This window comes from Mus caroli, unplaced genomic scaffold (genome assembly GCF_978045245.1).
Source record: "Mus caroli unplaced genomic scaffold, Mus_caroli_1 scaffold_7, whole genome shotgun sequence".
NCBI classification, from domain to species: Eukaryota; Metazoa; Chordata; class Mammalia; order Rodentia; family Muridae; genus Mus; species Mus caroli.
Window position 1 is genome coordinate 25856462 of NW_028227262.1, and position 15096 is coordinate 25871557.

General features: G+C 39.8%; 1 protein-coding gene across 1 annotated transcript; it reads right to left on the reverse strand.

The window, feature by feature from the left end:
- Positions 1-271: 271 nt before the first annotated feature.
- LOC147003827 (C-type lectin domain family 4 member A-like) lies at positions 272-14219 on the reverse strand. Its single transcript, XM_085839960.1, has 6 exons — positions 14098-14219; positions 13506-13595; positions 6249-6347; positions 3521-3678; positions 2383-2495; positions 272-757 (listed from the first exon to the last, which is right to left on the reverse strand). Exons 1-6 carry the CDS (start codon positions 14120-14122, stop codon positions 613-615), a joined length of 630 nt encoding a protein of 209 aa, XP_085696086.1. The 5' UTR covers positions 14123-14219; the 3' UTR covers positions 272-612.
- Between the last annotated feature and the right edge of the window lie 877 nt (positions 14220-15096).

The window sequence follows — 15096 nt, forward strand, 5'->3', positions numbered from 1 at the left end:
TGAGATCCATGGTAAAAGAGAATGATAATTGTTAGCACCATCCTATGTTTCTAAATTTTCTTTAAATGGCCATAAGTATTCTTCTCACACACATACACACACACACACACACACACACACACACACAATATGGCAATGATATCAAGTAAAGGAATGTGTTGTTAATCTGCTTTGGACAATTATTTCACAGTAAATATTTAAGTATATTTAATAGTAAATATGTTTGTGTATCAATCCAGACATTTAAATATCGATAATTTTACTTGTCATTTTAATGTCAATAAATCCAAAGACATTTTTTTAAAAAGCAGAAAAACAATAGATCAAGAGAACCTATCATACAATGGCATGAGTAAACAAGATGGCAAGAAGTTCCATGTGTGCCCAAAAGGGACTCTGTATACTCTGCGGTATATAGAAAATGCCCAATGAAAGTTCATTTTATGACAGAATAGGTGGGTAAATGCACAAGGATATATGTGGGCCAGCGTATGCATAACCATTTGCTGCCCACTTAAATTCTGTGAACAGCTCTTCCACCTGTAGAATTTCCCAAGTGTCCATGTAATGGTGGATAACAATGAAATCGAATGCCTATGAAGAATGTGTGATTCATAAGTTTATTTTCTTCATCTGACAAACTGATTTCTGTTCAAGACTGCAAAGGATATCGTTCCAGCCCCATCCAATATTCCAACGGTAATTTATTGTAACACATTTTTCATTGTCACTGCTGGGCTCACCATTGTGCCAGAATCTGAAAGGGAGGAAAGAGCATCACGGTGATTCCTACAATAATGTTTGAAAAGAGGAAGCAAGAAGAAGCAAACCTGAGAATGAGGTTGGAATTTGTGGAGATCAGATTCAAGTAAGTACAAATCAAGTGTTCTCCATCACCCATATCTGACATTTCCCTGGAAAACAGGGCCCACAGCACTCAATGTTCTCTTAGCTTATTACTTAACTGTTCTTGCAGCTCATATCTGAGAGGCTATTTCGTCATTCTGGGGTTTGTTTGAGGGGACAGTCAACCCATTACATTTATTTAGATGTCAAAAAGGTCTCTCTTTATTCTCCTGTTTAATAAAGCTTTTCCGTTATACAAGGGAACTATTTTAGAGACTGGAGAACTAGTTGAAATCTCTAGATAATCTGTTTATTTCTGTCATCAGGAACAAATAATTTAAAATTCTGGAGTCCTAGTTGTCTTCTCTAAAAATGGAGAACAATAACTTCACTACTGTTGCAGGATATTTGGTCACATTGTGACCCATAAGATAATGAACTAGAAAACCCTGTTTCTAGTTGTATTGTGGCTCACTCTTTAATCCAAGAGTTTTGTATAATAGGGGTTTTTAAAAGTGAACCATAGAGAGGTCGAGAAACAACCTGTTGACAGTGAATGAACTTAAGAAAATACCATTGAGAGTGAGAGGTCGTCTGGAGGATGGATAGAAAGATGCACAGAAAGTAAAGCAAGAACATTAAGTTCCTAGGGTATTTAAGAAAGCATAGAGAAGGGACTTTTTCCTTCTGGGACATGGGATGAGTAGGAAGATCAAGTAGGTGCTTTCTCTTCCTCTCTGAGATAGCAGTATTTCATCTTAGCATCTGGCTTCTGTGTGTTTACTGGTAAAATCAAATGCTTGGGATTTGTTTTAAAACACAACACACTGCATATTTTTCAAATCAGATATCAGAGCTGAATATGGCAGCATACTAAGGTAGTAAGAGTTTTTAAGTCATTACATAAATATGAATTTCAACCACATCAGATTGATGGCTTTTGATTTATAAGAAAAAAAATCAGTTATGATCTTGATATCAATTTTGCTTATAAAGATAAAAATGAGGGCTAGAGAGGCAGATCAGGTGTTAAGAGTCCTAGCTGCTTTTCAAAAAAAAATCTGAAGATTATGATCCCAGAACGCATATTATCAAGGTCCTAGCACCTGAACCACACAGCTTTAGGGGATCCAACACCCTATTATGGGTTCTACAGATATCCAAATACACATAGTAGACCCTACAGAAATACACATATAGACACATGAATAAAAATGAATTAAAGTCTATGTTTTTAGAGGTAGAATGAAAAATTGAAAGCAAAACAAAACACATCAAGGTATAAGAACCTTGATTGGGTGCCCTTGTGTCTTATATTCTGCATTCTTCAAACAATTTCCTCATCTCTACTGGGAATATAAATAATGTTTGGCTCATAGGACTCCTGTGATGAATAAATGGGGGAGTAAAAAATACTCCATCTCTAGCAGTTACCCCAGGAGGGAGCTATTTTAGTTTCATAACGAACAGCTGGAACACCCCAAATTCTTCTCATGCTGGAGGACCCAGGACTCTTCTATGTAAATCTATACTCACGTGACACTTTCGTCATATGGTGTCTGATCAACCCATTGCCATTGCCGATGGCCTGTATCCCACAACCCTATAAAATAAGAATCATAATTCTTCAGGATCCCAGTGATGAAATCCTAAGGGGAAACAAAGATATAGCTGGACTGAGTGATTCATTTTGTGCTTCAAAATTTCTTAGTCTGGCGTGGTGGTGCACGCCTTTAATCCCAGCACTTGGGAGGCAGAGGCAGGTGGATTTCTGAGTTCGAGGCCAGCCTAGTCTACAGAGTGAGTTCCAGGACAACCAGGGCTACACAGAGAAACCCTGTCTCGAAAAAAAAAAGAAAGAAAGAAGGAAGGAAGGAAGGAAGGAAGGAAGGAAGGAAGGAAGGAAGGAAGGAAGGAAGGAAGGAAAGAAGAAAGAAAGGAAGGAAGGAAGAAAGAAAGAAAAAGAAAGAAAGAAAGATTCTTATAAGACGTTCCAAAAATGATTTCCATGACACAGTATTACAGGGTTCAATATGACACACAAATGTAAATACATATTAATAGAATCCTACTTCATCTCTCCAGGCCCTTAAATAGTTTTCAGAATTTAGATTAATATCAATAATTATACATTGTAGAGGTACACTGTGATATTAAACTGATTTTTTCTGGTTACACAGAAATGAGAATACAAAGGATAAAGGAATAGAAGAGCCTCTGCCCTCCAGGAGCACACATGTTAGCCTCCATCCTGGAGTGTATGTATTCTCTCCCCATTCAGGAGTATACTCCTGCCACCAGGAGGGCACTTCTCCCCACACCCTGACTCCCACCCTCCATGCCCAGCCCAGAAGTTCACATCTCCTCCCTGTAATGAAGTCAATACTACAGGAAGCATTAGAGTGCAGAAATCACAAACTGGTCTTTCAAGCAGAGACATTTCATCCTTCCCTCCATCCTCATGTACTGCATTTCTGAGGCCATGATCCCTTGGGATTTAGGTCCACTGAAACAGGACCAAGGTGTAGAAGGCAAAGTCTGAAGCCACCATTTCTACCAATCTGGTGGAAAGTCTTCTGCCACAGCACCAACATCTACTTCAATCAAACTCCCTCTTAGAAGAAACAGGCACACAACATGCTGGGCCCAGGCCACAGTCTCTCCCAGCATGTACCTGTTCCTCCTGGCTATGGATCACCAGCAGATGAGCACCCATGTGGGAGCAGTTCTCCTCACTCTTGTTCCAAGATGCTGATGAAGAAACCGTGGGAACCAAGTAACAGTGGGAACCAAATGGCTTCCAATCTTTTGGGCAACAGCTCCAGACTTTGTCTTTGGGGGAAGAAGGAAATGTAAATGTAATGTAATAAAGTAATCCTAAAAGCTGCTTGTGTGCAGAGATTACAAGAAATTTGGGACTCCCAACAGCTACCAGAGTTCCTTACCCTGGTGTCAAAACACCCAAGTCTACCTCAATTAACTCTAATGTCAAGGCTCTTTATCCAATAGGGGTGCTGTTAGGAAAATCCAGAAAAATGGAGTGTAAAGGACACATGGACTATGAGCTTTTAAAGAAAATCATCTGGATCTCACAAAAATAATACAAAGATTCTAGAAATAGATGTAAAGTTGAATGTGTAAGGAAGGTAAAAAATGCTAATAAAAATCTAATGTACTTAAATATAGTTCTTTGTATCTGTAACTGTTTTGTATAAAAATTGAAACTATTTAAGATAATAATCTTTTTAAAATGTAGTCATTATAGTAAAATGGTGGTGACAGAGAAATCAGTTAACTGGGGAAATGAAAACTATAGAAATTGAATTAAATAACATAGGCAAAACAGACACAAAGAATGGAAGAATGGAAGAAAGAAAGAAAGAAAGAAAGAAAGAAAGAAAGAAAGAAAGAAAGAAAGAAAGAAAGAAAGAGAAAGAAAGAGAAAGAAAGAGAAAAAGAAAGAAAGAAAGAAAGAAAGAAAGAAAGAAAGAAAGAAAGAAAGAAAGAAAGAAAAAGAAAGAAAGAATGGAAGGGAGGGAGGGAGGAAGGAAGGAAGGAAGGAAGGAAGGAAGGAAGGAAGGAAGGAAGGAAGGAAGGAAGGAAGGAAGGAAGAAGGAAAGAAAGAAAGAAAGAAAGAAAGAAAGAAAGAAAGAAAGAAAGAAAGAAAGAAAGAGGAAGAAAGAAAGAAAGAAAGAAAGAAAGAAAGAAAGAAAGAAAGAAAGAAAGAAAGAAAGAAAGAAAGAAAGAAAGAAAGAAAGAAAGAAAGAAAGAAAGAAAGGGAGGAGACAATCTGTCATTATCTCTATAATAAATAAAAGAGTTGTAAAAGACATGAAAATTTAAACTGAGATTTGAGAAACACATTGTAGCAGATATACAGAGATATATTCACAAAAACATATAAATCTCTAGGTGTTTAAATAGAAACCAAAAATATCAAAGAGATTGAAAAACATCAGACAATGGGAGGAGATGGAAGAATGAATGGCCAAAGCATGCAAGGTTAAGTGAGTTACTAAGAAATTACATTTTCAATGATAAACATTAACAAGACTGAGACAACTGAGAATATTATATACCACAATGAAAACCTTGGATAGATTCAAACACATTATTCCGTCTCTTGGAAAACCTCATCCAATATCCCACCTTAGTATGGGCTATATATAACAACATCCTTCCAAAAATTATATTGTGGAGAAATGGAGAAAAACTCAGGGTTTTGATTTCACATTTATTTAAAATATATTATATCATTTTTTTCCTTCTTCTCTTTCCTCCAACCCTTACAGGTTCTCTCTTCTCTCTCAAATTCATGACCTATTTTTATTGATATAAGACCCACAGGCAATGAATAACTGCCAAGAGGAAAAAAATAATCTTTTCCAGGGATGAGACACCAGAAGGGTTATCTAATGCCCATGGTTAACCTTTAAAATTATATACTTTTATCAAACAGACATGACATAGCAAGATGCAATAAGATTATACAAAAACATGCAGATCAAGGTTAGTCAAGGAAACCCAGTAGGGGGAAAAGGGTCCCACCTCTCCAACACCACCATTTTGCCTTGTCCTTGACCCCAACTCTAGATTCTATCCCTGCTCAAGTACAGGCTATAGCATCCAGAAAAACTCAGGCAGAGACTCATTGCTAGACCAGAAACCAGGTCAGATTCCAGAACTCCAAATACTCTACCAGCCCTTGAACCTCCCTCACTCTCTTTCTGCACCTCAAACACTACCTGCAACATCCTAAACCCTACTCAACATTATGTCCCAGCCTCTATTCTAGTGGAGAACCCCTGTTCAACAAAGAACTGTGTCTTCCTCCAGAAGTCCAGGCAGAGAATCTCTCCTCAGCCACAGGCTACACAGACCAGAAGACCAGAACTGAAACAGAAACCAAGGAATAAAACATCCATCCAAAAAAGACAAACTCAAATTTGGCCCAGATATCTAGTACTAGAGCAAGCCCTGAATATCCCAACACAGCCAAAACACAAGAAAAATACTTCAGAATCAACTTCATGGAGATGATAGATGTCCTTAAAGAGAAAAATGAATAAAAATCCCTTAAAGAAATCAAGAAAAAAAAACAAACCACACACACACATATACAAACCACACACACACACTACAAATACACACATTATACTTAGCATACACACACACACACAGTATAATGAATCTTAAATTCAACATTGATCATAGCTTCTTACTCTCCTTCCTCGTCTCCCTATTCTTTTCCTCCAACTCCCTTCCTCTCCACCTTTCCCTCTAATTCTTCATCACTCTCCCTCCCCATTTTTCTCCCCCTCTCCCTCCCTTTCCATTCCCCCTCCCACTCCTTCTCTCCCTACCCCCTTGTCTCCCAAGTCTAGGGAAATATTGTAACTCACCTGACACCATATTCCCTTCACTGAAGCAGGTCATTGAATGGTACCTGTCAAGTTCAGATAATCTTCTATTTGGCTTGTCCATACAAAACTGGTAAGTGACTGTGAAGGAAGAAGAGAATGAGCATCCACATAGCCATCCCTTGAGCCTGAAGTTCTCTACTTGGACCAGGCCTCTCCCTCCTCTATACATCCCCAACTTCCCAAGTGGATGCATATAATCTGAGCAAAGGGCCAGAGAAATCCTAGAAAAGTCCAGAACACAGAGCAGAACTTAATGTCTTATTTTTTGGTTGTGAGCCTAGCCTTTAACGGCTGAGCCATCTCTCCAGCCCAGAAATGTAGTTTCTTAACTACAGTCTCTCAGTCAGACCTAGTGCTCACTCACAGTGAACAAAGGCTTAGATCCTTCAAGAGGCCCTGGAGTTGAACACTTGAGGGGGAGGGGGCAGCCTATGAGCAGGGCATGTGATAAAACTACAGAAAAAGATGAAGTCATAGACTCTGTGACCACACAGGAATACTTCTGGGAGTCAAGGTGGGCAAACACAAAAGTCTCTCTGGAAGGCTTGTTGCACTCATTGGGTGCAACTGCTCTTTCCTGTCAAGTGTCCCAGCCAATGGCATGGCCTTTTAAGGCTTGGCTCACAGGGTCAGAGAATGGCTAAGGTCCTGCATAGGCAGGTGATCCAAAGGATCGCTGCCCATGACAGCAGCTCAAGACGGAAAAGCTGACAAGGAAACAGAAAGGTCAATGCTTACAAGCAATCTCCAGAGGAAAAAGATTTAAAAACATAAAATACAAAATAAGATATTAAGGTAGAAAGCGACAAATGAAAAATAAGAAAATACACCTAGAAAGTAAAGTCTTTGAAGGAAAGAGAAATATTTTGAGTGATTCATAGATGTTAAAGAAACTAAACAAAAAAATTAACATAGACAGTTATAGAAAGAAATATTAAGTTTGACAATAACACCATGGATTCTCTAAAGAAAGGAGAAAGAGAAATAGGTTTAAAAAATATGTTCTGTATAGTTCCTTCTAGTTCACATCTATGCTCAGGAGCAGATTATATGCTCAAATGACTCCATACCACACCCACAATGAGATAGCTTGACCACCAGGAGTTCTGACAACTCCAGGCTCACAGGTGAATGACCCCTGCCCTAATACCTGGCATAACTGGGATTTCCCCCAAGGAACAGAGGACAGGAGACCTCTCACCCTGCCAGTGTCGTATCATCCTTTCTGTTTGAATCTGATCCATGGAGCAGATCCTGTGCCCCCAAACCAACCAAACCCAAAGACAGCTTGACCCCCAGGAGTTCTGACACAGCCAGGACCACAGTTAAGGTGCTCCAGACTCCTCACACATGCAGAGACAGCCTGACAAAAGGAGACCCAACATAACCAGGCTCACAGGAAGAACAGGCTCCATTCAAAGACAGCAACGTCAGTTAACACCAGAGGTAACCAGATGGCAAGAGGCAAGCTCAAAAACATATGTAACAAAACTCAGTGCCACTTGTCAACATCAGAAGCCAGTTCTCCCACCACAGGAAGCCCTGAATGTCCTAACACACCTGAAAAGCAAGATTCTGATCTAAAATCCCATCTCACAAAGATGATAGAGGAATTTAAGGAGGACATAAATGACTCCCTTAAAGAAATACAGGAGAATACAGGTAAACAGGTAGAAAACCTTAAAGAGGAAATGCATAAATCCCTAAAAGAAATACAGGAAAAAATCAAACAGGTGAAGGAATTGAAGAAAATCATCAAGGATCTAAAACTGGAAATAGAAACAATAAAGAAATCACAAAGGGAGACAAACCTGGGGATGGAAAACCTAGGAAAGAAATCAGGAGTCACAGATGCAAGCATCCCCAACAAAATACATGAGCTAGAAAGGAGAACCTCAAGCATAGGTGATACCATAGAAGACATTGACACACAGTCAAAAAAAATTCAAAAAAGCTCCTAACACAAAACATCCAGGAAATCCAGGACACAATGAAAAAACCAAACCTAGGAATAATATGTATAGAAGAGAGTGAAGATTTCCAACTCAAAGGGGCAGTAAACATCTTCAACAAAATCATAAAAGAAAATTCCACTAACCTAAAAAAAGGGATGCCCATAAGCATAGAATAAGCCTACAGAACACCAACTGATGGGACCAGAAAAGAAATTCCTTCCATCACATAATAATCAAAACACCAAATGCACAGAAAGAAGAATATTAAAAGTGGTAAGGGAAATAGGTCAAATACCATATAAAGGCAGAACTATCAAGATTAAACCAGATTTCTCAATGGAGATTCTAAAGGGCAGAAGATCTTGGGAAGATGTCATACAGACCCTAACAAAACAGAAATGCAAGCCCAGGCTGTGACACCCAGCAAAACTCTGAATTACCACAGATGGAGAAAACAAGATATTCTACGACAAAACCAGATTTAAACAATATCTTTCTACTAATCCCACCCTACAGGAGATAACAGAAGAAAGACTCCAACACAAGAAGGGAAACTACACCAAAGTAAAACCGAGAAATTATTCTTCTCAAAACAAACCCTAAAGAAGAGAAACACAGAAACATAATTCCATCTCTAACAACAAAAATAACAGGAAGCAACAATCATTGGTCTTTAGTATCTCTCAGCATCAATGGACTCAACTCCCCAATAAAAAGATGTCGGCTGAAAGACTGGATGTATAACAGGACCCAGCTGCATAAAGGAAGCATACCTTCATGACAAAGACAGACACTACCTCAGAGTAAAAGTCTAGAAATTTTTTTCCAAGCAAATGGCCCCGAGAAACAAGCTGTAATAGCCATTCTAATATCAAATAAAATAGATTTCAAGCAAAAGTTACCAAAAAATGGGGAAAGACACTTGATACTCATCAAAAGAAAAATCCACCAAAATGAACTCTCAATACTGAACATCTATGCCCTGAAGGCAAGTGCAAACACATTTGAAAAAGAAGCATTCCTAAAGCTCAAAGCACACATTGAAACTCATCCAATAATAGTGGGAGACTTCAAAGCAATAGCCAATATTAAATAAAATGGAAAGAAACTTGAATCAAACCCACTAAAATCACAGACAAGACAAGGATGACCACTCTCTCCCTATTTATTCAATATGATACACAAAGTCCTAGCCAGAGCAAAAAGAGATCAGAAAGGATAAAATTGGAAAGGAAGAAGTCAAGATATCACTATGTGAAAATGATATGATAGTATACACAAGTGTCTTAGTCAGGGTTTCTATTCCTACACAAAACATCATGACCAAGAAGCAAGTTGGAGAGGAAAGGGTTTATTCAGCTTACACTTCCACTTTGCTGTTGATCACTAGTGGAAGTCAGGACTGGAACTCAAGCAAGACAGGAAGCAGGAGTTGATGCAGAGGCCATGGAGGGATATTTCTTACTGGCTTGCTTCCCTCTGGCTTGCTCAGCTTGCTCTCTTATAGAACCCAAGACTACCAACCCAGGGATGGCACCACTCAAAATTGGCCCTCCCCCCTTGATCATCAATTGAGAAAATGCCTTATATCTGGATCTCATGGGGGCATTTTCTCACCTGAAGCTCCTTTCACTGTGATAATGCTAGCCTGTGTCAAGTTGACACACAAAACCAACCAGTATAACAAGCCACCACAAAAATTCTTCCAGAAAGCTCCTACAGCTGATAAACAACTTCAACAAAGTGGCTGGATACAAAATTAACACAAGCAAACAGTAGGCTTCCTCTACACAAAGGAGTTTTGAGAAAGAAATTGCGATACCAACACTCTTTGCAATAGTCACAAATAATCTAAAATATCTTGCTGTGACTCAGCATGTAGAAGAATACAAATTGATCCATTATATCTCCTTGTACAAAGCACAAGTCTGGATCAAGGACTTCTACATAAAACCAGATATGCTGATTCTAATAGAAGAGAAAATGGGGAAGAGCCTTTATCACATAGGCACAGGGGTAATTTTCCTGAACAGAACATCAATGGTTTATGCTCAAAGATCAACAATCGACAAATGAGACCTCATAAAATTGAAAAGCTTCTGTAAGGCAAAGAACACTGTCAATAGAAAAAAATGGCAACCCACAGATCTGGAAAAGATCTTTACCAACCCCACATCCAATACAGGGCTACTATCGAAAATATATAAAGAACTCAAAAAACTCAAGAAGCTAGACTCCAGAGAACTAAATAATCCTATTTTTAAAATGGGGTACAGAGCTACATGAAGAATTCTCAACTGGGGAATCTCGAATAGCTGAGAAACATGTAAAGAAATATTCAACATCCTCAGTCATCAAGAAAATGCAAATCAAAAAGACCCTGAGATTCCACCTCACACCAGTTAGAATGGCTAAGATAAAAAAAAAAAAAAAATGCAGGTGATAGCACATGCTGGCAAGAATGTGGAGAAAAAGAAACACTCCTCCATTTCTGGTGGAACTGCAAGCTGGTACAATCACTTTGGAAATCAGTCTGACAGTTCCTCAGAAAATTGGAAATAGTTCTACCTGAAGACCCAGCTATACCACTACTGGACATATACCCAAAAGATGCTCCAACATATTACAAGGACACGTGCTCCACTATATTCATAGCAGCCTTATTTATAATACCCAGAAACTGGAAACAATCCAGATGTCTCTCAAGGGAAGAATAGATATAGAACATGTGGTACATTTACACAATGGAGTACTACTCAGCTATTAAATACAATGACTTCATGAAATTCACAGGCAAATGGATGGAACTAGAAAATAACACCCTGAGTGAGAAAACCCAAAAGAGCATGCATGGTATGTATTCACTGATAAATATACATTAGCCCAAATGCTCAATGCCCATGATACAACCCACAGACCATATGAAGCTTAGGAGGAAGGAAGTCCAGGATGTGTATACTTCAGTCCTGCATTGAGAGGGGAATAGGATGATTGATAGAGATGGAAGGATGGGGCATTTGAGTGGAAGAGAGGAAGGAGAGGAAATAAGGAGGCAGTATTGGGTACTGTAGGGAGCAGAGAGAGCTACAGATGAACAGGAAGTCCAATCAAAATATATAGCGGTGGGGGATGAATAACTTGGGATAGCCACTGGGGAGTCTCAGACACCAGGGATGCCAGAGGCTCCCAGGACCCAACTGGGATGACTTCAACCAAAATGCTTACTGAAGGGAAGATAGAATCTGAGAGACCACCTCCAGTAGATAGGCATGGCCCCCGGTGAGGGATGGGGCTACCCACCCATTTCAAAGTTTGGGGCTACCCACCCATTTCAAAGTTTTTAGCCCAGAAGTGTTCTGCCCAAAGGAAGAACAGGGACAAAAAAAAAATGGAGCAGAGACTGAAGGACGGTCCATCCGGGGACTGCCCCACCTGTGGATTCATCCTGTCTGCAGACACCAAACCCAACACTGTGGCCTTTGCCAAGAGGTGCTTGCTGACAGGAACCTGGTGTGACTGTTCCTTGGGAGGTTCTGGCAGCAGCTGACCAATGCAGATGTAGATACTTGGAGCCAACCATCAGACTGCACTGAGGGACACTGATGGGGAGCTGGTTGAAGGACTTGAGGAATGTAGAGGGACCATAAAAAGAACAAAATCAGTTGGCTGGACCACCCAGTGCTCTCCGGGTCTAGACCACCAACCAAGGAATGTACAGGGAGGTATCCATGACTCCAGATACATATGTAGTAGAGGATGACCTTATCTAACATCAAATGGAGGGGAGGCTCTTGGTCCTGTGGAGGTTTGATGCCCCAGCATAGGGGAATTCTAGAGCAGGGGGTAAGAGAGGGTGGGAGAGTGAGGGAGCACCCTAATAGAGGCAAAGAGGAGGGAGGAGAGGGCAGATGTTGGATTGGGGAGGGAGTTGTGGAAGGGTAACCAGGAAGTGGGATATCATTTGAAATGAATATAAATGGAATGAAAGGAGGAGGAGGAGGAGGAGGAGGAGGAGGAGGAGGAGAAAAGGAAGAAAAGGAGAAGGAGAAAAGGAGGAGAGAAGGAGAAGGAGAGAAGAAGAAGAAGGAGAAGAGACATATTATGTTAACATATCCTAACATTTCCTGATTTCAGGTAGGAGTATTATAAATATCTGGAGATGTTTAAATGGAGTGGATATGATCAAGATATATATATACATATATACATATATATATGAAAGATTCAAAGAATAAATAAAAATTGTTTTTAAGTTAATATTTTGTTCATGAGAGTGCACATTGAGCAAGGTTAAGAAGAGCAGACATTTTTATTATTTTAAGCAATATTTTCTAGTTCATGTTTTGTGTCTTGAACTGCAGTTTCTTCTTGAAGAGTAAAATAACTATCCTTAACAACCACAACCCACCGGCTTATGACTGACTATGTCAATTAGAGCAGACTCTGCTTCAGTGAGAACATGAGTTTGTCTCATCGCAGAGCAGACTACAGACACAAGGCACTGGCTTAAGTCACTCATTAAGACTCCTTCCAGGACTTTGCAGTAACTATTGTGATGATCCTCACAGCAAATGGAAAAGCACAATGCAGACTGCAAAGAACATCATGAAAACTTCTCACACAATAGACTTCAGATGTAGCTTCATGGGATGATGAAACAGGGCAGAAATATTTTATTTCTTCAATCATCACTACTTAATTTGATTATTTTTTTCTTCTCATGTTGAGGGGGGAAATCTCATGTGAATCAAAGACTGTAAGTGGCCAATATAATAAAATTGATTGGAGTTGCAATTCCAATAGGAAGATGTTGTGATCAGAACGTATGATTGCTGGTGAGCCCAATACTGGATGGCGCTGTCTCAGATGATAGTTATAAATAACATGTGATAACAAAGCTGGTGAACAAACCTTAGACATCTCAGTGATCAAAAGATAGGAAAAACAAAAACCAAAACCAAAGAGGAAGAGAGGTCAATAAACACATGATATTGCATGCAAGAGTGGACCAGATAAAGAGATAAAAAGTACAACTCTAGCCTAGGCAGTAATGTAGCATATCTTTATTGTCAGGCCTTGGTAAGCAGAGGCAGGAGGGATCTCTATGAGTTTGAGGACAGCCTGGTCCATGCAGAAAGTTTCAGGACAGCCTGGAATACACAGAAAACCCCTGTCTTGAAAATCCAAACCAAGCAAAGAAACAAAAGAAGCAAAACAAAACAAAACAGCCCCTAGGAGTCTCAGTGGAACAGAGAACAGACAGTGCCCAAAAGAGACTTACCCACACAGCTCGCAATGAAACAGGTGCTGAGGAGTAAGATGGAAATCACAGCAGCTGACCAGAGTCTCAGGGACCAGGAGACTGCCTTCCCTGTCAGAGAGCAAACAGATATATTCACCAGGGGACCAAAAAGCTTAGATAATAACCAGACAAATAATAACCAGACAAAATGCTCAAAATAATTATAAATGAGGCAAAAAAGAACAAAAACAAAAACAAAAAAAAAAAAGCTGTCAACATCCTAGGATGAATGGCCAAGTTGGCTCTAAAGGACACACACACACAAACTCTAGAAAAATTTCACCCTGAGGCACCAGCAATTCCAAGTCCTAACACTTTCATTTTAAGTGTCACAGTCTTCCAATGAAATCCAATGTTTTTACCTCACCCTTTCAATGTTGTGTTTCTAGTTTTCTCAAGGACTGCTGGCTCTTAGATATAACACTTTCTTCAAACCCCTATGATCTTGCTGTCTTGGTCCACTCCAACACTTCAGCCTGCCCACTTGTCTACATGGTTACCCAAGGACCTCCTCATTGCATCACTCATTCCAACCGTGTCCTATGGACTAAGACAGGAATGCTGACCCTACCTTGTAGCTTTCTTTTCTGAACCATTATTGAGGTCTATGTGCAGGTCAATGGCTTCTTGTATCTGACTCTTGAAGATATGACTCAGGGACTTGCTTCTTTCAAACAGGCCAGAGCTCAGTCAACCTCCTCATGCTCTGAGCTAAATACCACAGAAGGAGCCAATGCTGGGTAAATGGAAATCACATAACGCACTTCCTCTAATGATTTAAGGATGTGGGAAAGAGGAAATTGAAAAACATGCCTAAAATTGTCCTGAAACCGATGACAAGATTATTTTCATCACTTCTCAGTTCCTAATACAGAAGTTTATTCACCTCAAACAAAAAGTATCTTTAAACCATATTTCTTATTTTTTTTCCATTTTTTAATTGGATATTTTTTTATAATTTATTTTTATTAGGTATTTTCCTCCTTTACATTTTCAATGCTATCCCAAAAGTTCCCCATACCCACCCTCCCAATCCCCTACCCACCCACTCCCCCTTTTTGACCCTGGGGTTCCCCGGTACTGGGGCATATAAAGTTTGCAAGTCCAATGGGCCTCTCTTTGCAGTGATGGTCGACTAGGCCATCTTTTGATACATATGCAGCTAGAGACAAGAGCTCTGGGGTACTGGTTAGTTCATATTGTTGTTCCACCTATAGGGTTGCAGTTCCCTTTAGCTCCTTGGGTAATTTCTCTAGATCCTCCATTGGGGGCCGTGTGATCCATCCAATAGCTGACTGTGATCATCCACTTCTGTGTTTGCTAGGCCCCGGTATAGTCTCACAAGAGACATCTATATCTGGGTCCTTTCAGCAAAATCTTGCTAGTGTATGCAATGGTGTCAGCGTTTGGAAGCTGATTATGGGATGGATCCCTGCATATGGCAATCACTAGATGGTCCATCCTTTCGTCACAGTTCCAAATTTTGTCTCTGTAACTCCTTCCATGGGTGTTTTGTTCCCATTTCTAAGAAGGGGCAAAGTGCCCACACTTTGGTCTTCATTCTTCTTGA